Genomic DNA, 23825 nt, shown 5'->3' on the forward strand with positions numbered 1-23825 from the left:
AACTTGTAGAAAGGCTATATTATCCTAGTTCTATGAGAATGATTTGCATGAATTTCATGTGGCAGGTAAAACTCTGTCGTGGTGGGTCTTTAACAATTTGCTTCTATCGACAGACAGTTTCCCCTGAGTAGCGACGATTATGACGGAAACCTCCATATTAAAAGGTGTATCCTATTTAGAAAATATTAATTTAAAAGTTAATAATTCAGAGCATGTTACGCAAAACATTTTTTTTGTAAATATACATCTACACAATGTACCGAAAAGTTCTTGCTATCTATGCTTTTTGGCAACCTTATATATGTTATATATAACATCAAATGTTACATTTTAATGCAATTCTTGCTCTCAGTAAATTTGTTCTTTTACAATCTTTAATTTATTTATTACGCAAGTAGTAAAAATGTTAATGTAGATGTGCAAATGAACAATGTTTTTATAACATTTTGGAATATGTTAAGAATATTTAGCTTTGTATTTTTAAGCAATGCTACATATATATTTATATCTATCTTAAAACATGTAGCACTCGTTTATTACTTGGCACTAGCATTTCATTTTTAGGCTGTATTCCATAAATTCTTTGCAGTCACTTGTTTCGAAATAACTTGAAATTTATATCACAAATGCGAAGAGACAGTAGCATTTATTTACAGATTTTGAAGGGTAGTTGTTAGTAAGTGAACAATGTCTGCGGTGCATAGCAACAAAGAATGCGATAAAGGTAATATTGAGAATGGGAACAGTAGATTGGACTTAGCGAAAGACACTCGGGTACAGCTAAGGTAGGAGTTACTCGTTAAACATCAATATTGTACAAAGTCATTTGTTAATTGATAATCTAAACTTGTTTCAATAAAAATGCATTAAGAAACTATTAAAATACAACTGTGATATATGAACGGTATTCTTGTCTTTATAGATGGAGCCTAGCACTTATGAGTTATTTCCGCCAAGTTTGAATTCCGACACTCTATCACTTTTACTTTTATCGACAACTGTTAGCAAATTGTTGTTCTAAAACTATTTTTACACTTTATCTGTCATTCAGTTGTCATTAGAAGCAGCTTTGCTTAGATTGTAATGAAATTCTACCAGGTGCCTGATATTCCCATCGGCAATTGCTTCGCATGAAACATGAAATACTTTTTTGCATAACGGATTATTCAAAGATGAAGAACCAAATGACATCCTTTACAGTAGCGTTATATTAGGCTGTGGGTGCTCTAGATCTTAAATCTTAGAAAAACTTAAATGTTTTTTGTATTTTATTTACTGAAACAACATTTACACAAACTATTGCATTTTATAATGTAATTTATCTAAAACGTAGTCAGTGAACTATATCAACATTTAAATATTGAAAATTTGTAGACGAAAGGGTATACAAAAATTTTACATATGTAAAAAGGTTGAAAATGATACATCAATAACTTTTATTTCAGGCTAAAATATTCATAAATTTTGCATTATTTTGGTGTATGTATGCATTAAAAAATAGTCTTTAACAATGTAACATAATAAGGCCAAATTAAGCAAAATATATCTTTCATTTGTACTGAAAATTTTAGGCTATGTCTTAGTATTTGGTATGTGTGTTTAAACTATCAGCACGTAACTTAAAATCTAGATGTACATGCAGAAGATATTTTGTTCACATTAATTTGATGGTATTACTAAAATAAAGATTGACTCGAGTGTACACGTTTTAGAAAATGTTGCATTTAAAGTAGTCTTGCGCGTTTGCTTACCCGGAAGTGGAGTTTTAAGGTCATTTCTCCAGAATACCTGGAACAATGTCTAGTAATCGTTATACGGTTTGGGGAATCTATCATATCCTATGTATTAAGTGTTGACAGTGAACACTAATGTCATTGTTAATTTTAACAGTACATAAATCAAAGGACTCATCCATATATGATAAATATTTCATTCTTGCAACATGTATTCAAGTATTTTAAAATTCACTTATTATTTTTTTTATTAAGTCTGCTCTGCTATTATTGGGGTCTCTTTTTTTATACTTGAAGCGTGTGACAGTGATCGCATGTGCACCTGTAGCCCGTGCTTTGATTTACTTTATACAAAATGAAATACACAGCATACATTCACCAATATTATAAAATATTACAAATAGAAGTCGACTTCAAACTCATGACAAATTTTTAATGAAATTTTTCTGACTTTTGTAATAAATTAAGTATCAATCATTCATATCACAAATGTCTTCAGTTCTTAATGTCAGGAATCGTTTGAAACGCCGTAAAGCCAAATTTTCAAATAACTACCAGATATAATATTGGAAAGTCAACGTAATCATAAAGGACAGACTGAGGCTCTCTGGTTCTTTATTTGATAGCATCACATAAATTGTTTAATTACGTCATCGTCACTTACGTTGGCGTGTTGCAACTTAAATCAATTTACTATTTTATCATCGGACAAACTGGCATTTTTTATCATTTGACGATGTCAAGATTCAACAGATTGACATAACAAAAAAGAAACCAAGAACAAGACCGTATCATATTTATTGTCTAAACTGCCATCGAATACATAGTGGCATTAAATAAAATTCTATATTCAATATTTGCGGTAAGTGTGCAGAACTACCTTAATGTGTTTTGTTTGATCACATCAGCATGAGTATTCGTGTAGCAAAAGACATGTTTATCTTAAAGTTTCAACAAGGAAGGACAAGGGAAAGGAAGAACAACACGCGAAACCGGACTAATTATTTTCGTTTTCATCTGCTTGCTGGCTGTGATAGGGTTAGTAATTGCAGTTGTGCTTACAAAGATGGATACTGAGGACGCCAAACCAGTCGATGACACTACAACACTACCTAAGGGTGATACCACACCTTATACACCGGGTAGATATACATGCTATTTATAGTTTTTAATATCTTAATTTGCATGTTCTTATTATAAAATGATTTGTCCGAATCTTCATTCAAATTGAGTGATTGAAGAAATAAATACTTAGTAGGAAAATGAATCTTTCCATTTCAGTAACATTTATATATAAGGAATGCTTCTCCAGCACCTAAAGAAACAGGATTATAATACTTATGATAAATCGTTTTAAAAATCATATTTTGACATTCTGTCCTGCCGTTGGTACTGAGATATAACCATTTTAGAGGAACGCGACATTACGAAACATAGAACGCGAGCACTCATTCCACAATATATTCGTGTCGGCGTGTTGGCCTGCACGCCAACAAGAAATGAAATATTTCGTTTATTTGCAATTGCCTCATCAAGACGAAATAAATGTTTCTTTTCTCTAATTGACGTTCACACCTGGACAACTCTACAATAGCTACATAGCCGCACGCGCTCCAACATACCAAAATGTGTTAATAGTGCTATGATGAATATGATGCTTTATTCTGTCGCGTTCTAAGTTTCATTATATTGTTTTTATTAGTTCATTTTGTCAAGAAAACGACACACAGAACTTTCAAATTTTCGTTTTGTTGTGTTCTGCTATATTTTACTTTCAGATCAGTAAATGTGATAATTTGCGTTTTATCAAGCAAAATTATGAATGTTTTCTCATATTTGTTTTAATCAATGCATTCAATATTTGCAGTTTCGTATGCAATTGTTCGAAAGAAAAGCTTGAATCACACGTTCTAAGCACTATCTCCTTTTCACTAATATAAACGAAGGGCGAATTCATTATTTCATATATTTAATTAGAAGTAAAATAAGAAGGAAAACTAAAAGTTATACATAAATATGATTCCTAAAGCAATAATATAATAGAAGAGTTCTTGCATACTATTCAAAGTTGCAAAACTGGCAGTGTATTTGATACGCGAATGTTATAAGTTAAATGATACAGAGCTAACACGTCATTTATTTCATCTGTTTCCCCATTTATCACATACATGTATTATCGCACAAACTTTTACGGTTTGAAAGATGTGTAATAAATGAATGTTATAAACGTCCGTGTTAATATTAAAAGTTCGATACATGTTACTGAAACAGTACACAGCGTCAGCTTTCTTATTGAGGCTTGTGGCGACGTAAATATTGAGAGATGGAATATTTTATCGGACCAGACAATACTGGTAAAAATCACTCACCAGCAAATACAAACCTGTCAAGTAAACAAACAAGCTGGTTAAAATTAGTATTCTTGGGTTTATAATAATCATGTAAATTCACCTATACTTATTATCTTGGAGTAGTCTGATCAAATAGTACAAACTAAAGGCAATAGATAGAAATGAAGAATTTTAGAAGACCCAGGCAAATATTTGTTATTTTAAAAATCTTATGTAGCAGTAAATAGCTGATATGTACTATGTTTAAACAATGTATTGACGTGAACATGCTTAGAATGTTTTGTTTGCAGGGTTAGGGGGTTAGGGGAGGGAAGGAAAAGTGTTAGACGAAGTTGAATCAGGGGACAGTTAGATATTTACAATTTCAGAATCTGAAAGTGGACAAGAAATAAACAAACAAGGAGCCTAATAAATTCACCTATATATATATATATACATGTTTTTAAATCATATAGAGTACGGTTTCAGCCGAGACCTTAGGAAATCTTAACGTTACTATAAATTCAAATTTACTAAAACATGGCTAATGTGTGAATTGAAATCTTAGAAGCTTAAAGCGTTTTAAACTGGCAGTAGAAAGAAATTTATACATCCTTACACATGCATAACGTGCAATATACTTTCTTTATTTCAGAAATATGTTTGACACATGCTTGTGTGCAAGCAAGTAAGTAATGTTTTATTCTTGAGGTGAAATCTTATACTTTAAAAAGCCTTCGGTATAAATCAAGACTACACACAAAAAGTGTAATTGTTTTGGAATGAAGACATTGAATGTACATTTCTATTATTTAAGTCGCCAAATCATAACGCATGGATAGCTTGTGTTTCGCTAAGGACTTGCAGCGAGACACAGAGACAGAAGAATAAAAGATTTGAGTCCAGCATTGTAAGCTTCAATCGAATAGATGACATATATAATGACATAATCATTTATACAGTGCTTAGTATTTAAGTATTCATAATTTCTTTCGACTTTATCTGTAGTCTTCAGGGATGGATTATCTGTATTGTACACTAAAACCCGACTGATTCTTTTTACGTGTGAATTTAATAGTACATGTATTAAAATTTAATTTGTCTAGTAATATATAGGACTGTGATAAAACTGTTACGGATTTGGAATGATTTTTCAAATCTATACACACCTTTCATCTTCTAATGCAGTGCTTCCTTTGTTATAAATATTTTCACTGAGGTCCTTTTCTGAAATGCGGCATAACTATAGAAATTGATGTTGGTAATGTCCTGTAGAATTTTCAATGTAATAAAGCCGTCTTTTTTACAAAGTTTGATAATTCTACGACTACATGTCGTTTTCAAAGTATTACAAGAAGTAAAACCGACACGTTTTGACAATTTTCAACAAGTACATTTGAATCAAATACGTAAACAAAACATAAACGTATAGTAACGAAAGTTTTATCTAAGACAGAATGAAAGCATAGTCATGATCAAAATATGTATTGCACGTTTATGTACATTCATTATAAATCTACAGTTATACACTATAGGTTACTGATGTAAAAATTTAGATATATATATAGTCTGATAGGAAATATTTCTGACATGATCGCAAAACAAACTAGCCTGAATACGTGTTATAAATTGTTGTAAAGCATACGCAAATGTTAATTTACTTATCCTTTTAGAAATGTCTAGGTATGAGTTATTACCCAAAAATAACTTTAAGTGTTAATCATGCTGAGTTAAATGATGTACTAAATTGTAAAAAGACGAAGTACCTTTTGAAACGGTCAATGTTGATTTCCTCTTGTCATAAAAATACATTTAAACTCAGTAAAATGCACATTACGTAAAAATCTAAGAAATGAACAGATACAAATACAATTCGAAGGCAACCTACGGTCTAAGTGGCACTGTAAATCTCGGCGACATATAAGTTGACATACCCGTATATATAAATTGTACTGATTATGTCTGTAAAATACTTTTATTGTGTATCTAGGTTCAAGAATTTTGCAGAATATGGACTTGGCAGTGGATCCGTGTGAAGATTTCTACATGTACTCGTGCGGCGGGTGGAAGAAGAAAACTGTTATTCCGCAAGACAGATCTCAATATCGTGTGGTTAGTGAGCTCGCAGACACTATCAGTATCATAAATAAAAGTAAGTACAAGTAAGACCAACTTCATAAACGCCGTTTGATACACACCAAACTATTGATATATGAGCCGCGCCATGAGAAAACCAATATAGAAGCTTTGCGACAAGCATGGATCCAGACCAGCCTGCGCATCCGCGCAGTCTGGTCAGGATCCATGCTGTTCGCTAATGGTTTCTCTTATTGCAATAGGCTTTGAAAGCGAACAGCATGGATCCCGACCAGACTGCGCGGATGTTGGTTTTCTCATGGCGCGGCTCAAATGTCAAAATCAAAATGCATGTTGTATCGTTGATTTAGTAAACGCCAAGTGTCGGTATTCTAAATATCGCCTTTGAGATTTAACATTAGAAATCAAACCATCGTATTTATTCGCAATTTCAATACAAGGTAGGCACTTTTATTACCATGGAAATAACACAGATGATACCTCATCTGTGATGGTTCGTCAAAACAGACCCGGTAAAATTTGAGATACTTTGTTGATATAATCATTTCAGTCAGCTATCAGAATCCTATTAAGTTTATCCTATTCAGAGATTTAGGTAACACATATTTGGTCACATAATTGTAACTGTCCTTTTGCAACTGTTATAAAGATTGAGTATTTATCTTTATTTCTAACATAATGGTTGCTTTTTACAAAACATATGTATGAAACGTCATTCAACAACAACAGAATACACGGATTTCTATTTGGTCTCTATATAGTTTTATATTATAACAAGATATATATCTATGTCATAAGACACCAAGAAATCTCTTTTTTTTCCTTTGGCTTTAATAGTTTTGATATTATAATTTTACCTTGATTGAAGTTAAGTCACGTAGGATTGTTATGACTGAGATTGGCAGGTCTACAGCCAGCGATGTATTGATGAGTTGAACGGTTGATGTTTTATCAATGTATTACGCCTTACAAGCAATCTAAATTGAATTGTTCGAAAAATTCACTTACAACATCTTGTAAAATGCATAAGACTGACAGCCTGTTGTTACTACCTTTACCAGGGCCAGGCTTCCTGCACACTCGTACATTTTCTTTTCCGGCTGAAGGCAAACACATTAGCATGATATTCACAGAATGCTATATCGTGAACTTTACGATATAATTAGATGCCGTCATGCGAGAAATCTATCTTTTTAACATGTAACGTATAGAAGTGTTTATATCATATTTCATTAACACTGTTAACGCTTACAGCACTGTTTAGCGCGTCATACTACTTGATCTTATATACATACATATTTTAATGTTTCATTTCAGACCTGCTTGAAGAAGATAATACATCATACAAAAATATATCAGCCATATCAAAAGCGAAGGACATGTATGCATCTTGTATTGATTTAGGTAAACTGAACTGTTGGTAAATATTGAATAGAAGAAAAGAGAAAAAAGTATTGCTTTTTTATCGGAGAACGTCTTATTTCAATTATAAACGTCATCATTTCCAATTTAGAATAAGAGCGGATTTTTCATAGTGATACTGAAATTTATTACATTACATTTATATAATATTATTTCTGATTAATCACTTGCCTGAATGTGGGTTCGAGCCTAACTCGGGGCGTCGAATTCTTCATGCGAGGAAGCCATCCAGCTGGCTTACGGAAGGTCGGTGGTTCTACCCAGGTGTCCACTCGTGATGAAATAATGCACGGAGGGGCACCTGGGGTCTACCTCCACCATCAAAAGCTGGAAAGTTGCCATATGACCTATAATTGTGTCGGTGCGACGTTAAACCCAACAAAAAAAAATAAAGATTAAAAGATATGAACAGAAAAGCTAAATTTAACATAATGAAAAACTTTGTTGCCGACTTCATTTCGTAGCCGAGTCCTCTTAAATAAAGAAATCGGAACAATGCAAGATTAACCTGTTAACAGTATATTGTAATTGTAGATTTCAGACAATCATATCGATACATTCATTAAGTCAACATTAAAAAAAGATTTCTAATGCTTTAGTCACGTAGAATTCGCATTATTACAGATTATATCATAATTCTCTTTATAAAATTATTTAGACAAACCTAAACTCTGTTATTCAATACAGGCACACCAACTAAACTCTCATTAAATTGTATATATTATTGCAGAAGAAATCGAACAGGAAGGCTCTACTGCCGCTATACCTTTGTTAAGTGAACTAGGCGGTTGGCCAGTTCTTGGAACTAATCCCGGTGGCAATTGGTCGCCTAACAATTTTAGTCTTTCTCAACTGTTGATCTCGCTTATACAATACAACAACAAGCCTCTTATCCATTTACATGTATTCGCCGATGTTAAAGATTCAGAAAAGTATATCATTTACGTAAGTAACGTTTATCTTTAATTCCAAATATGTTACCTTTAGTGTTCAAAATCAGTGACCTTCTTCCTAGAAGTAGCGCTTTGTATCATTTGCAAATATCGCTCGCATACCGTTAAAGTAATTAACCTGGAATCATACTCACCAGTCTTTATTGTACAATACTTAAAGATGTTGAATATTTATTTTCGGTTGTCAGTAATTGTATGTTTGATGGCGTTTACAGCTTCGCACAGGAAAAAGGAAAGATACTATTTCCGTCTATCTGTTTGTGTGTCTGTCATTGTGTTGCAGCAGATGCCTGGTAAAACAAAGCCTGAGACAAGAGGAGCATAAGTTCCAATAATTTCAAAGTATTAGAAAAGTATTGTGAAGCTTTTAGTTGGGAGTGTGTTGGATGGATAGAATGTTGACGTGAGTTTTTATGTGTACGGGAGTGGATGAAGGGGTGAAAGGATACTTAATAACAAAATCAGTAATAATCAATAGCGTAGAAAAATAATTTTAGGGGTGTTTATGTAAGTTCATTTTTGTTTTAAATGACAAGATACATAACAGGAGACAAACATGCATAATTCCTAGAGATAGATTTGACCAACGCCTTTCATTGAAAAATGGGAATATTGCCACATTTCCTTTAGTAAAATTCATGAACAAACAAACTATCTTTTGAAATAGTGACCTTGTTCAGAATTCATATTTGGTTAAATAATGGCTCCCTATATAATATTTAATAAAAAATCTGACTCACCAATCAGTTATAATCAAAAAGACCCACTTACCGGTTCCGTACACTTTAGGCTAGTTGCATAAGGATATCCGCCCCACCCCAAGACCATTGGTGAAGTGGTAAAAACTGTTGAGTGCCAAAAGACCCACTTTTTCCCTATAAATAACCAAGTTTATATATATATGACTCAAAGTATGGGACACATATCTATAAATATCAATAAATAAAGCAAACAACAGAAGACTTGTTAGATTCCTGACTGCGTTATCCGATATTGTAGGTAATATAGGAAGATTACTTTAAATTCAAATAATATGGATATGGCTAAGATATCAGCTGGATAATTTACAATCTTAGAATTTATTAAACTTACTTGAAATCTGAGCCACATGCTTTCTGAAAAGTAGATGGACAATTCGAGAATCTCTGATTAATGTTTTGAGCGACTATATGCGAAATGAAACAAACATACTGTAAATTCTCAGTCAAATTTTGTAGTTCGGAGCTGTATCAGTTACATCTTTTACATAATTATATTTGTCCACAAAGATGTTATAAAAGTACAGATTCTACAAATGATTTCGAAATGAAATTGTTTCAAAGTCAAAATGATTAAATTTTGAAAAATTAGGGATCACCTTAGTGCTATGAACATTCTGCCTTTACGTCATAAAGATTCTTACGAAGTATAATTGTACTAGACCAGTGTGAAAATATAAACTTTTGAATCTTCACCAATCGACGACACGTATCTTTAAACTCACGGTTTAGATTCGTTCCATAATCAAACTTGTGCAAGATCTTACAGAAGACATTTAATTAGCAGTCCACTATTTCATACATATTGTCTCTGCAGTAAACTTTAATTTTGTTTTCTGGTGCATTATTTTACATTTTAAGCCGGCAAGATCTTTTAAGTGGTCAAGCTGCACAAATAGCCAAAGTTATGATTTTGTTTTATCTTTTCCCATTTAAATAGATGGATCAGCCAGAGTTTGGTCTCCCGGGAAGACTTTATTACTTATTGGATTTCTTATTGCCCGTGCGTGAGGCATACATTACCCTGGCGGTATCTGTCGCAAAATTATTTGGAGCTGATAGTGATGTTGCAGATAAAGAAATGAGAGAAGTTCTGGACCTGGAAATAGATATAGCAAACGTAATTTACACAATTAAGTTTTACATTTTCACTGGGAAGCAAAATGTAGTAGAATATTAGATTGAAACATAGAACACAAAATAGAAAAAGGACAAACTTTTTAAGCGTGAGATGTATTTTAGAATTTGTACATATTGAAATGTGACTAAGTTGACAAAGTATTAAAGTCTTCATAACGTCTGTCACCTCGGAATTTATGATGAGATACACATCAAGTGATACTAATGGGTACTTATAATATTATGTAAATCTGCTAGTTATTTTCATTGAATGTACAGGTATTTCTTAGGTATATATTAATAGCTAGGTTTTTAAACAAGCTTCACATTTTCATTTTGGACGCATGTGGAATCATCAATATTATCACCGTAAACCAAAGTATTGTTATAACTATTTCAGATCAGCATTAGAGCGGAAGATAGGCGTGACAACGAAGCTGTGTACAATAAAATGACAATATCGGAGCTTAAGCAGAACATCACAGAACCAGGATCCACCGACACAATACAGGTACCGTTTCTTTAAATATGAGTTTATATATCAAATATTATGGTAAAAGGGAATAACGACTGATAAAATACAAAATACGTTTGTAACAAAGCTATACCCTGATACTTGCAAAGTGTCTACATGAAAATAAATGTCTACATGAAAACAAAAATACGACAGAAGGCTGTTCGACTGCATAATATAACAAAAGGCCCCTTTTTATATCCATCTATAAGCGACTTCAATATTTTAGAAATTATAAATACTTCATAGCCATATAGTGTCTTTTTGAAAATAAATGACAAAAGGTCAGTCGGCTGCATTATGATATTACATAACAGAAGATATAATCTGGAAAGGAGATCCTCCGGAAGCACCGAGAACAATATAAACAGTGAAAATTGCAGAGTTGGTTTGATTGAGTCTGTTCATGAGCAGTAATAGAAAATGCAACACTGCCCACGCCCCGTAGCACCAACTTAAGCAGTATTCAATCTTCAAATCTAAATGAGTTGAAATCAATGATCCCGAAGTGCAAGAAAACATAACAACGCTGAGATGAAATCGGGGCGACTTTTTACGGCCGCCTTTTTATATTTACCTATATAGTTGCTCTAAAAGCGACTTCAATATTTTGGAAACTTCATAACTTCACCAACTTCCTAACCTGTCTTTACCCCTAATAGTAAGAGGTAAAATGTAGAAATACGATAAGTCCCAGTGATACGGGAGTTATTCCGATTTTTTAAAACAATACATTAAAATTCACTGGAGGTTTTGTTTACATTGCTTTCTTTGGAATCCATTTGCAAGTTTGTGAACCAGCACAACTCAGAGATACACTGTGATAAAAGAAATATCGCTTTACGTACTACTTTCGTTGTTGTAATGGATTACAGTAACCCGCCATAAAAAGTTAATGTGAAATCTCAATCAGGATATAGCTTCTTAAACATATATTTTATGGGTATCTTCTGACATTTTATAGTCGCTAGTCACGCATAGTATGCAGAAAATTATGAAACGACTGTGAAAAAAGGCACTTGTCGAGTAAAATTATCCTAATCTAAACCATCATTCAAGGTACGAGTGTATATGACTGCTATTTCCTATAGTTATGTATCTCTTGGTTAGTTTTCTTTTTACTGTTGTTGTGTAACTTTCCTTAGCCTGGAGGTGAATATCGAGTTGATTGTGCTCAAGGTTAAGAATATCGCGTTAGCAAATACTCCACTTGATGATATTGAATAGTAGCATAATAAATTTTTCGCTTATTACCTTTCTCAAGAAACTAACCTTTCGTACATCAAACAATAAAGAAAAGATTCCCGAGATATGATACCGCTTTTCAAGATAGAATAGCAGGTATAGGCAACTTTGTAATGCTCTTGTATGATGTTTTGAAATACGTTTTTATTCGTTTCATTGTTTAATTTCAAAAAACCTCTTAATATCAGTTTGTTTGTTACAATTCAGCTCATGCTGGGACTAATCGAATCTTAAAACAAACAGGTCTATGTCCAAATGTCCAATAATAACATTTAAGGGTAATGAGAAGATCTTTCTTTCTCTCTTCTAGTATATGGATAAATATTTTTGCGTTAACGTCACATCGACACATTACTAAACAAATGGTAATTGTCTGTGAGGGGCATGTGAGTTAAGCCAGCGAACTTCACTCCTTGTGGTCACGTTTGCTTATACCGGTATTTTCCATTTTAGTTTGATTGGTTAGAGTACATAAGTGGTGTCTTCGATTTGGAGAACGTGAAGATACAAGTGAACGAAAGTGAACCAGTCGTTGTTGAAGCTATACCGTACTTTGAGAAACTGTTCAGTGTGCTTCAGAAACATGGAAAACGGTATTGTCATTCTTTCAAGTGTAATTTATGTTAAAACGTGTTGTTGTGGGTGTGAATTGTACACTATATAACTATCTGTTTCCGTTTTTACACACTTCCTAGCAGGAATATTATACTGACAAGTTTATAATTATATAAATACTACTGAAGTGTAAAACATATTTTGAAGAAAGACTCATAAAAGCATCAGTCGAACTGTAGGAAATATATTAGGAAATTCGCTGGTCCTAATTGGCATAGTAATAAGTTCAGGTATAGGAGTACAATTTATTTTTAAATTTTCGGACGTGTGTCCTTTTCCGTTAAATATTTATTAAGTTTTATATAATCACCTTACATCCGTGGCAGAACAGGAATTTTGCATGAAATAAAAGAAGCATAGTAAACATCAACAGAAGCTTTTTTTAAAAATTTTGGTTGGACTTTTGTGTTGTTGATAAAAAAATATTATTCTTAACACTATACTTGTACATACTTGCCAAATTATTTTTATTTATCATAATGGGAAAGACACAACCATTAACGAGAAAAGCAGTATGGTTCATATATGAGCCATGCCATGAGAAAACCAACATAGTGGCTTTGCATCCGCGCAGTCTGGTCAGGATCCATGATGTTCGCTTTCAAAGTCTATTGCAATTAGAGAAACTGTTAGCGAACAGCATGGATCCTGACCAGACTGCGCGGATGCGCGGGCTGGTCTAAATCCATGCTGGTCGCAAAGCCACTATGTTGGTTTTCCCATGGCGCGGCTCAAATGTTGCTTCATGAAATGCAAGACGAAGCGTTTAAAAAGCTACTATGAAGTTCCCTCGTTTTATGACTATAAAATGGTATTGAGGTTGCAAAATGAATGAAATTATGTCATGATATGGTCTTCTTGTGTTGGTATTTCTATAGCACAATGACAGTGTATTGTTTTGACAGTTTGTGAAATTTCGCAAATATGCTTTAAAGATATTGACAAAATATGAAATATCATAAAGAAAAGTAAAAAGAAACGTATTCCAAATGTACATACAGTGCAACCTCTTTATAGCAACACCCTCTTGGAGATACAAATATTGACTGTTATGTAGAGGTTGTTGTTCTAGAAAGGAAAACTTAATAGTATATTTCAGCTTAGGGAAATTTTGATGTTGTTATATAGAGGTTTTTGCTTAGGAGAGGGCCGCACTGGAGAGGTTGTACTGTATGTTCTGTTGTTACGCGTATATTAACTGCTTTCTAAATGTTACCAGCGCATGGATTTTTTTAACATTTCGTCGCCTCCAGAGATAGCCGGCATTATTATGGGATGAAATACTGTGGGGTTACAGACAACGCATAACGTAATAGCAAAATCATAACCTATAATAATTGATTATCAGTATTCGTATAGTTTATATAGTTTTGTTTTTCAAGTTTAGATTTAGTTGATCCACATAACCCGTTCCATTAATCTAGTGATGTTGTTTTATATGGTGTTAAGTTCACTTTTATAAATGACTTCTTTACTTTAACAAGTTCTCTTGTTTCTTCAACAGCGTAGTTGCCAACTATTTGGTGTGGTTCATCATTAAGCATCGAGCGAGTAACCTTGACAGTAGGTTTAAAGATCTCATAACGGAATACAACAAGGTATAACATGTTTAACGCTTGTCCTTCTCTTTAAAGTACAATTTCATAGTATTATTTCATTCATTTTCTTCAGGAACGTTATCGGCAGCGTATAAAATGTATTTTAAGGTAGACCGGAAAGAGTTAAATATTGTACATAAATTTGTTACTGTAGATTTCATGCAGTGTATAAAATTTGAGTAATTGTTATTCCAAGTATTGCGGACATTTCTTATATCATCCGTACATTTATACGTTTGAAATGATGAACATACTCAGTCAAAACGAGTCTGCTGTCATTTTGCTTGGTTGCATCCTTTGCTTCCGAAGAATCTTCATACAAATTTTATTAAAGCTACTGCAAATTTAATTACCTACCGGCTTCCTTGATTCGATAAGGTCTATAAAAACCTTATAGACCACTTAAGAGGTCTTTAACTATTACCAGACCTGTCCTACTTCTATTGTTTACACGAAAACGTTTATGACGAAACATCTCAAGTGCCTGCCTGTAGCGGGGATCAAACCCGAGTCACCACTGAACCAAATTGTCGGCACACTCACGCAGTTGTCAGAGATTAAACAACATTGTATCTTGTTAGAAAGTGGTTATTTGTGGAAAACTGGTCAAAGTACAATTCTCGTTTTCTGAAAAATGTTCTTATTTTGCTGAACGTCGTTAATTCATATCAAATTAGTGGTTGAAAATTGTATGCCTTTAAATTTTATCATATAGTTTTGTCGACCTGGCAGTCTTTCATTTGTGTAAAAAATTGTGGAGGACAAGAACGACTTTAAACGAAATAATGTTTATTCAAATCATTGCCATGTCAGTGAAAACAGAGGCCTCAAACTACAAACGTCTTAAATAGTAGTACTCATTACTTTCACTGTCGTGAAGATGGAAGGTTTTAATATCTTCTCGATGGGATGCATGCAGTTTTTTTAGCACATTTCGTTCAGTCTTCTTGACGCGCGCCTGATCAGGGTATATTAGCAAAGTATATAGAGTGTCAGCTATATTGCAATAACGGTGTTCCATAAATGCGATGAGTCAATCGCGTATAGGTAAAAAATCACGTGAAATTACCGAGTCTCCATGGGCTACTCTACCTGCTGCATTCCAATATACTTGCGGTCCCAGTAACCTTTCAAATCTATAAATAAAAGCCACAGCTAGTAATTGCTTTGCTATTTTTATAACTGCTAAGTGTCGTCGACGATAGTTAGTAGTTTACAACTGAAATCTTTGCAAGGACGCCGAATTTAACAATTATCAATGTTTCACTATTTAAACCAGACTTATTTGACCATGTACAAGTAGAATTATTTTTTTCTATAAATGTTTGTTCGTATTGTTCGTATGTTATTCCCACTACACCGATTGGTGTATATTATTTATACCGATCGAAATGATATACGCTTGTTAGAAACGCCTAGCCTGCTAAGATTATTTTACCAAAAAATATACAAGAAAACCTAATTACGCTATTTGTGTGTGACGTAACGGGAAAGCACCATTTACTGGCTAACGTGATACAGATGATACGCATTTCTTGTGATAATGTAATCTATATCAATACTTTTATGTATATTTAAGTAGCAAATTAAAGAACAAAATAATCTTAAAGTTTCTTGAAATAATTATGTAAAAAATATACATATGAAATAACATTATCGTAAAATTCTGACTAATTGACTAGACGCACATAGATCATCTCAGAAAAAGACTATAATCTTCCAAATATTTCCCCAAATGTGCACGGATTTTTCATGCAATACAAAATGTCATGTCCTAATTGCTGATAAATATATTTTTAGGTGTGTAGCAATTGGGCATTTTGTTATATAAATAGTTTCCGATAAATTATAGCACATATTGTCTTGTTCTTTCTTCTAATAATACATACACGTTACAAACGCTTTACAAATCTAAAACCAAGCTGGACTATGAAAAACAAAGTAGTATGTAGTAGGTCAGTTATCATTCTCGTAATAGGTGTGCATAGTATTCACAAATCCCTAACAGCTCTATAAACACAATGCAGACCTATTCCTCAAGTACCTAGAGTCGACTTTTGTATTTGACTTCATTTTGTCCAAAATATGAAAAGTATGTTTTTCCATGAAAACTAAATGCAAATAATAGGGTTTGACGCCATTAATCATATTTAAGACTATGCATGTTTAACTAAGTGATATTGGGAAATATACTTACAGATAAACAAACCAGTTAACAGCATAAAGGGAACATTTAGTCACCTGTATGTAAAACTTACAAAAAAATAGTTTGGGAGTATTACGTCTTTCCGATCTGCTGCCTTCTGGTACGAGTAATTATCAAGTTAAAGGAAAATACTCGACATGAAAAATTCTGCTTTATTTAAACGAGTAAGGCTAGCTGATTTCATCTTAACATATATTATGTCGAAATATAAAATGAAATTCAATAATGTAGTAATTATTTTGATGACTTTTAGACAACTCTTACAATTTACATGATATATGACACGGGAATGACTGCCCTACAGCATATCATTTAACACTTGATTTTAGTAATCTTTGTCCACATTTGAACGTTAAATTTTATTTGTCTCCGAGACCTCCTTTTTGGACCTTACATTTGATAATTCAGCTCTCATTACAAACAAACGCCAATCATATTTCTTTTATGAACAGTACTCCATTTTGTACTATGTGTTCATATGTTTTCATATCCTGTTATACTAGTACAAATCAGGCTTTTTATCAACACAGGCTGTGTTAAAAACGAGGACGATGAATTTCAACGAACTATGAACAAATGCCCTGGTTTATTTCATAGAAATTACAACTATGTGATGTATTCCAGACGACAAATGCCTTCTGAGTTGTCTAGAGAACTATTTGTTAATGTAACAATGATACACACTTTTCTTTTCAGCAGCGAAGAGCATCTGTTAAATATTAAATTATATGTGTTGTTATTGAAGTTTTGACTGAAGAATAAGTTAAAAAATGAAATTTGATATTATCTGTAACTTTATCTGTGCACTAATTCAAATGTTTATCATATATGTATTCTGACATCGCGTCACGTAACCAAACGTGCTCCATATATTTAAAAAAAAACGTGTCTTCATCTGATACGGTGGTGAGAAAATATGTTTTCTCTCTACTGAAAAATGCCTTTATAATAGAGATACATTTTGATCGTGATAAATTTTTCACATTCATTCAAATTCAACTATTTGCCATTGTAGTATAGAAATTAACTCTTTCACCATTAATCAGGACTTCAGTTCAGCACATTCAGATAATCTATTTCTACAATGTATACTTTGATCATACCTATTTTTTTCGAAACTCTTGTATATATGTAGAAAATCTGGCATATAAAAAGGATAGGGTCATGTGAAAAACAATAATCTGACAAAAGTTTTCATAATGGGAAATTCACACTTTTAATAACATTTTCGCAAATAGATTTTTCCCTGCAATGTAGATATTTATAGAAATGATTTTCGAGTCCGTACGTGGAATCCTGGCTTTATTCTACGCTTTCCGGAAAAATGACGTTACTACACTGCTTCAGGTTTATCAAACGGGCAGAGTTATCTTAATTAAAATATTTTATCAAACTTATAAAATAGATATTTAATTCAGACGGTTGGACACAAATAACTATTCTATACGTTTTAAGTACAAAACTTAAATCTCACTTATTTTTAGACAAAATATTAAACTGAGCCAGACTCTTTCAGTGCGTTAAATATATCATGGAAAGTGAAGACATGCATACTACTCCATGGACGATGGTAGGATGCCAAATTGTTTATTTGATTAAGTCTAAGTTGCACACCATTTCAGCTTCATTTCTGTCTAATTAACTTCTAGGTTTTGTATGGGACAGCATCGTCTAGTGAAAGATGGAAAGAGTGTGTGTCCTATACTGAAGCTCATTTCGGCATGGCAGTCGGTCACATGTTTGTAAAGGAGAATTTTGACGAATCTTCAAAAACAACGGTAAAATGCCATTTTAATGGCATTTCTATGTGCATTCATCACAAATCAATATTTGTTAAAAAACAGTGATAAGACAAAATACGTCAGGATAAAGACGCATCTTCAGAGTCCATAAACAGCTGTTGCTTCGTCTGTAAACTGAGTGTTGTATATGTTTTCTGTTCCTTTTGGATCAGGGAGCTTATTCAATATATTACTGAGTTAAGAACATCTTAAGCTGGTGCAATGTGGCACTGGAGGTGTTGAACTTAGCAATACTTATCCAGAACTGTTCTAATCAATTAATAGGTTATATGCTTACTTTATCCTTTAATTTCAGTTACTTGTTCTCCTGATATAAAATTCCATGTTTTTCGCTGGTGTTTTTTTTTTTATTTTTATTTTTCTTTTCCATAAAAAGTAATTTTCTGTTTTTGAAATCTGCATCTTACAAAACAACTAATATGGGTCATATACTGTAAATGGGGATATATTCACGGTGCCAAATGTTTGCGCTTTTTAAAAGTTTTGAAATCACGTGTCTTGATTTCGCGGGAACTTCTTCAACCGCGAATTATAAAGCATGGTTGTAAACAAATGAAAAGGAGGTCAATCTTCCTAGACATGCAAATAATAACAAACACGCAAATAAATTTGTCGTTTTCGTCTGAATTGAGACGCATATAGACTAATAATAATTCAACACTTTTGCGAAATTTAGTCCTGTTACACAAGTAATGCATTGAAATAAACTCACCAATGTTTTACTAATATTTTATCACTTAGTACAAGTAGCTACAAGTAAACTTCGTGTTTATACATAATTCAGCAATTACAGCGAAAATCAATAAAAAAGTATCTTACCGCATCTGCAAGTTTATTGTTTGACTGATTCATTACACACACACAAAAAAAAACAACAAAACAAAGACAAATAACAAACAGGGAGTGCCACGTACCAAAAACGCATCCTCCACAAAACGAAACCGACAGCACGCAGACGGGCACATCAGTCAATAACACACACACACTCGCACACAGGACTAAACGAACTAACAAAGGAACACAGTGGGGCACCGCCTTGGAACGGTCAGTGGCAAAAACACCACTGGGGAGCTTAAACCGGTTTATGGTGCGCAACCAGCCTCACTCTTACCCCCCACTTTGTTCCAAAGATACGGGACGGTGTAAATAAAAATAATCCCCGCTGACAACTTGTACATACACAATTTCCTTTTTTATGAACATGTTTGTAATGGTATCTTTTGTCACATTTGGTTCTTGTGTTCTTGGTTTTACGAGTATTCTAGTAAAGGAAAGTGTGGTATTAAAAGGCCGCCTTTAATAGTTTTGCCGGATCCAACAAAATTATCTGTGATGGACAGGCAACTGCAATTATCAAAAATGGAAAGAACAACCGCTATATAACAACAAAATGTTTTCACATCTTTATTTCTCATGCGCATACTATCTACATTTATAGGATTGAACCAATTACTGTTAAAATGAATAGACGATAAACAAGAGATCACCCTGTTACTGGCCGTCCTATGTTCTCGTTCTCGGTAACAAATAATCAAGGTGTTTACATTTCGCAAATATAGCGAAAATTAAACCTCCGCTAATATAAACCGCTATACAGTACTAGAATGTTAAACAGTCTCTACCGACTTGTAATTTTCTTATCAGTTTTGAAAGACTGCACAGAATAAAACACAAACTTTTGTTTGCATATTAACAGAAGGTTAAACCCTATACGCACATTTTGCATTGTAATTGCGTTTTGACAAAAAAAATCCATGTTGGGTATCCTTATTGGTCTAATTCGTACAATCATTTTTTTAGGTGCATTCTATGATCGGCAACATTAGAAACGCATTTAATGAACTGTTGGATGAGCTTGACTGGATGGATGAAACAACAAAAGAACTAGCAAGAGAAAAGGTATCAATTATTGTCGGATTGAAAAAAGTTACAAAACTTATTAATTTTCAGATACTTGAATTATATATTTTATGAGGGACATTTGATTTGCCTGCAATTTCCGCAAATTTGTGCTAAATTCAATTCAATTATCTCAATTTCATAGGATATAAAATTCAGTGAAAACGATTCAATAACCCACTTTTCTTGTGACATCATATAGTTTCATTAATAAATGGCGCCAACCAGTGTCCAACAAAATACACTACATCTATTCATTTAAGGAATGCCTTGTTTGCAGAGTATTTAAAATCGCTGACTTTGACTCACTTGCATGCCAGCACTGTGACTTCGATTTTGTGGATATAGAATAATTATTTCGTGTGATATTTTCTGTGATTAAGCAATCTAGCTTGCATACGGTATGTCTGTTATTCTACGATTGTGCACGACAATAGTTTTAGTAATACATTGTATAGGAAGACGGTTGTACCTTCCTCAAGCATCAAAAGCCTTTATGTCGATATATAGCCTAAATTTGTGTCTGTTTGACTGATAAACCAAAAAAAAAAATGTACTTATCTTTACTAATCATAGACATGGATAAAGTCTTATAATATTAGTGACATATTATGTTATTAGACCGTATCTAGACAATTACATGTATATTCCATTCACGTTTCATTGTTTACACATTACATAGTAAATGAACATTGTCTTTTTAGGCAAACGCGATTAAGGAATGGATTGGTTATCCAGATAAAATCTTGATTGTGGAAAAGCTCAACAAGCTGTATGAAAATGTAAGGATGTCTTTAACTTTAATATCTTTGATAATATATAACAAGCTGTTTTGGCATGGGGAAATGTTCGTAAAATGATATATCTATTAGGAGTCAGGAAAGCAAGTGTTTAAAGCGTATACAACAAATTCTTAAAAGAAATTTGTTTGCACACCATATTTGCGGAAATAATTCAGGATCGCTAGCAGACACCTGTTGCGGAGGAAATCACTTGTTTTCTTGTCTTCAACCACGTGTATCTTATTAAAAGTGTTTAGAAGTTTAAGTAGTTCGATTAAGGAGGCAGGTTACCTTGTTACAAGGGTAAATTCAAATTAGTTGAACCGCAGCATTTTTTTGAATTTCATCTAATATGAAGTTTAAACTGCTACAATCTCAATTTCGTTTGTCTCTATCCCTTCTAGTTCAGTTTTTATCAAGGTTTGAAGAGCATGACCCTCCAAAGGTATTTCATATTGAAAGAAGAAGGAAAATACGAATATTTAACACTTTTCAGTGTATTTTAGTTTCATTGATATCCGTAGAAGTCTGCATAATTGATAATTTTACTAGAAAGCACGTTAGCTTTCTAATATCAGCTTAAAATGTGTATGTCGCGGGGCTCGTGTTTCCATGGTAACGCATTTTCTCTCATTTTTAAACAACTATGAATAAAAATACGGGTTTTCGACGGCTTCAGTGCCATTCTGTTAATGACCGGCATAGAATATTTGGGTAATATTAACAGCAAAATACCAAGCACTTCACATGGTACCCTATTTTTCTTAAAGTTTAAAGTAACCATGGCAACAGAGACGTTTAAAATAGCTTATATCTTGCTTTTGGTCATAATTTCTTATAAAAAGATATTGAATAAGATTATCTTTCTAGTTAATGTATCTTTAAAACATATTATTTCTAACGCAAGTTATATTTTCGTGTTATTTGCATTTATTCAAACAATTTTCACAGCTTAGAATACTTACAGCAGTACCCCTCGTCTGGCATTTTTTATGGAAAAATCGTTCAGCATGCTGCTATTATTCTCATGGATATTGTTGAAATGAAAATAAAAAGCCGAAGCTATGTTTCTTAAATAGACCAGTGTCAACGCTTTTGAATTTTACATTTAGATACATAGGTCACGGGCTTCGTTTCCATGGTAACATCAATTTAATTCAAGAAACCACAATTTTCTACTGAAATTTGAACAATTTTAGATCTAAATTCTAGTATATAAGTAACAAATTATCAACGGAACCTGAAAAACAGGTATTACAAATCAAACTGCTAGGTTTTTTATTTGAAAATTGCCGTAATAAGTAACCTTTCACCCAACTATATTCCAAATAATATTGGCTATCTTCATCCATTTTCATACATTCCGCATAACATTTCAATATAACTACATAAAAAAAGCAAAATATTGATTATTATTCAGAGCAATCGACTCATTGGAAATATTTAAGCAAATAATGGTTATTTGAAAATAGTTAAAATAAAGAAAATGCACAGAATTACGAACTTTCAAGATAAAAGCTGTTAATTTTGCGCGGTAACTGACACGTAACGTCATGACGTCAGTGACGTCATTTTAAGACAACATTGTTTTGAAGCGTTTCTGCGGCAATTTATTCATTATTTCTGCATTATTAAGCCATAAAGCAACAGATCGAAGACAGGTTCATGATTTGTTTTCAGAAGAATGAATATACAAACACATTTAGTTTGTCGTAAACGTCGTCGTAAATCGTCACGTTAGCTTCCGGTTGGACATGCGCATATACAAATATGAAGGTAACCTACCTCCTTAATTTCAAATTACACAAAATTTTGTTCAAATATGGTATTGTTAGTTACACTGTTTGCTGTAATGATTTCATTTTGCCAACATTCCTTTACTTCCATGCTAATCGAAACCTTTTGTAAATTAACAAAGCCACTTACAATGCAGACTGGAATCCTGCTTTCATCTGTTTGGTAATCATGTTTTGTTGACTAAAACCAGCCATAAATGCACAGGGAACTGTATTTTGACTGAATTACAAACCACAAAGGCTCATATATAAGAGAGATCGCCGTGCCGTCACGCATAAAGATCTGTTTATCTGGTGGTAGGCGAAACAAATGTTTTTGCATTGTGTATGGGATCAGAATATTTGATTTTTGACTTATTCGCTCACTTATGGATTTTCAAAATTCAAAAAAAAATATAAATAAATAAATAAATAAATACTTACAATTTTCATATTTTCGTATTCAAATATTTTTAAATGAATAACCGCTTTTAATGACAATTATTTTTAATAGCGGCATAGTGATGTTCACGGCTTTTAGAAAAACCGACACCTAATTCCAGATGGTATTCCTAGCCTTATGTTTTTTTTTCAAATGCGAATCAAAAACCAACATGGGAAGTCGGAGCTGTTTCATTATACTTCCAGCTCGCAAAGCTAGAACGTTAGAAGTAATCTTTACTGTATAGCTTTAACTAAATGAAAAGCAAAGATCTTATTTATTTTTTTATTTCAGGCTACTATAAAAAAGCACGAGTATTTCCAGAATATTCTCAGCAATTTGAAAAAACATATGTCCGGGCAATTTCGAAAGTTGAGACAAAAGTACGACAAAAACGAGTAAGTTGGATTTGCATTTCCTGTATTCATCCATATGAATTATCATTTCAGAGAAACAAGTAAAATATTCTACTGATAATATTGAAATAAGCTATTCTTTTAAATGTAAACAGATTAGTAAACATAGTTATCTACTG

The 23825-nt window shown here is 32.9% G+C and overlaps 1 protein-coding gene across 5 annotated transcripts in view; it reads left to right on the forward strand.

Moving 5' to 3' along the window:
- LOC123526524 (neprilysin-like) overlaps nt 1-23825 on the forward strand; it is a 41953-nt gene that overhangs the window by 6142 nt on the left and 11986 nt on the right. For all 5 annotated transcript variants that reach the window (XM_053523020.1, XM_053523019.1, XM_053523018.1 and 2 more), the window contains 14 exons: nt 657-785; nt 2682-2875; nt 4719-4751; nt 6054-6215; nt 7478-7564; nt 8313-8527; nt 10234-10413; nt 10813-10923; nt 12625-12764; nt 14291-14384; nt 18240-18368; nt 20193-20291; nt 20996-21073; nt 23585-23688. In XM_053523020.1, the coding sequence (XP_053378995.1) occupies nt 688-785; nt 2682-2875; nt 4719-4751; nt 6054-6215; nt 7478-7564; nt 8313-8527; nt 10234-10413; nt 10813-10923; nt 12625-12764; nt 14291-14384; nt 18240-18368; nt 20193-20291; nt 20996-21073; nt 23585-23688 (1724 nt within the window). In that variant the 5' untranslated portion in view covers nt 657-687. The remainder of the gene's footprint in view (nt 1-656; nt 786-2681; nt 2876-4718; nt 4752-6053; nt 6216-7477; nt 7565-8312; nt 8528-10233; nt 10414-10812; nt 10924-12624; nt 12765-14290; nt 14385-18239; nt 18369-20192; nt 20292-20995; nt 21074-23584; nt 23689-23825) is intronic.

Source organism: Mercenaria mercenaria, chromosome 14 (assembly GCF_021730395.1).
Source record: "Mercenaria mercenaria strain notata chromosome 14, MADL_Memer_1, whole genome shotgun sequence".
NCBI lineage: Eukaryota > Metazoa > Mollusca > Bivalvia > Venerida > Veneridae > Mercenaria > Mercenaria mercenaria.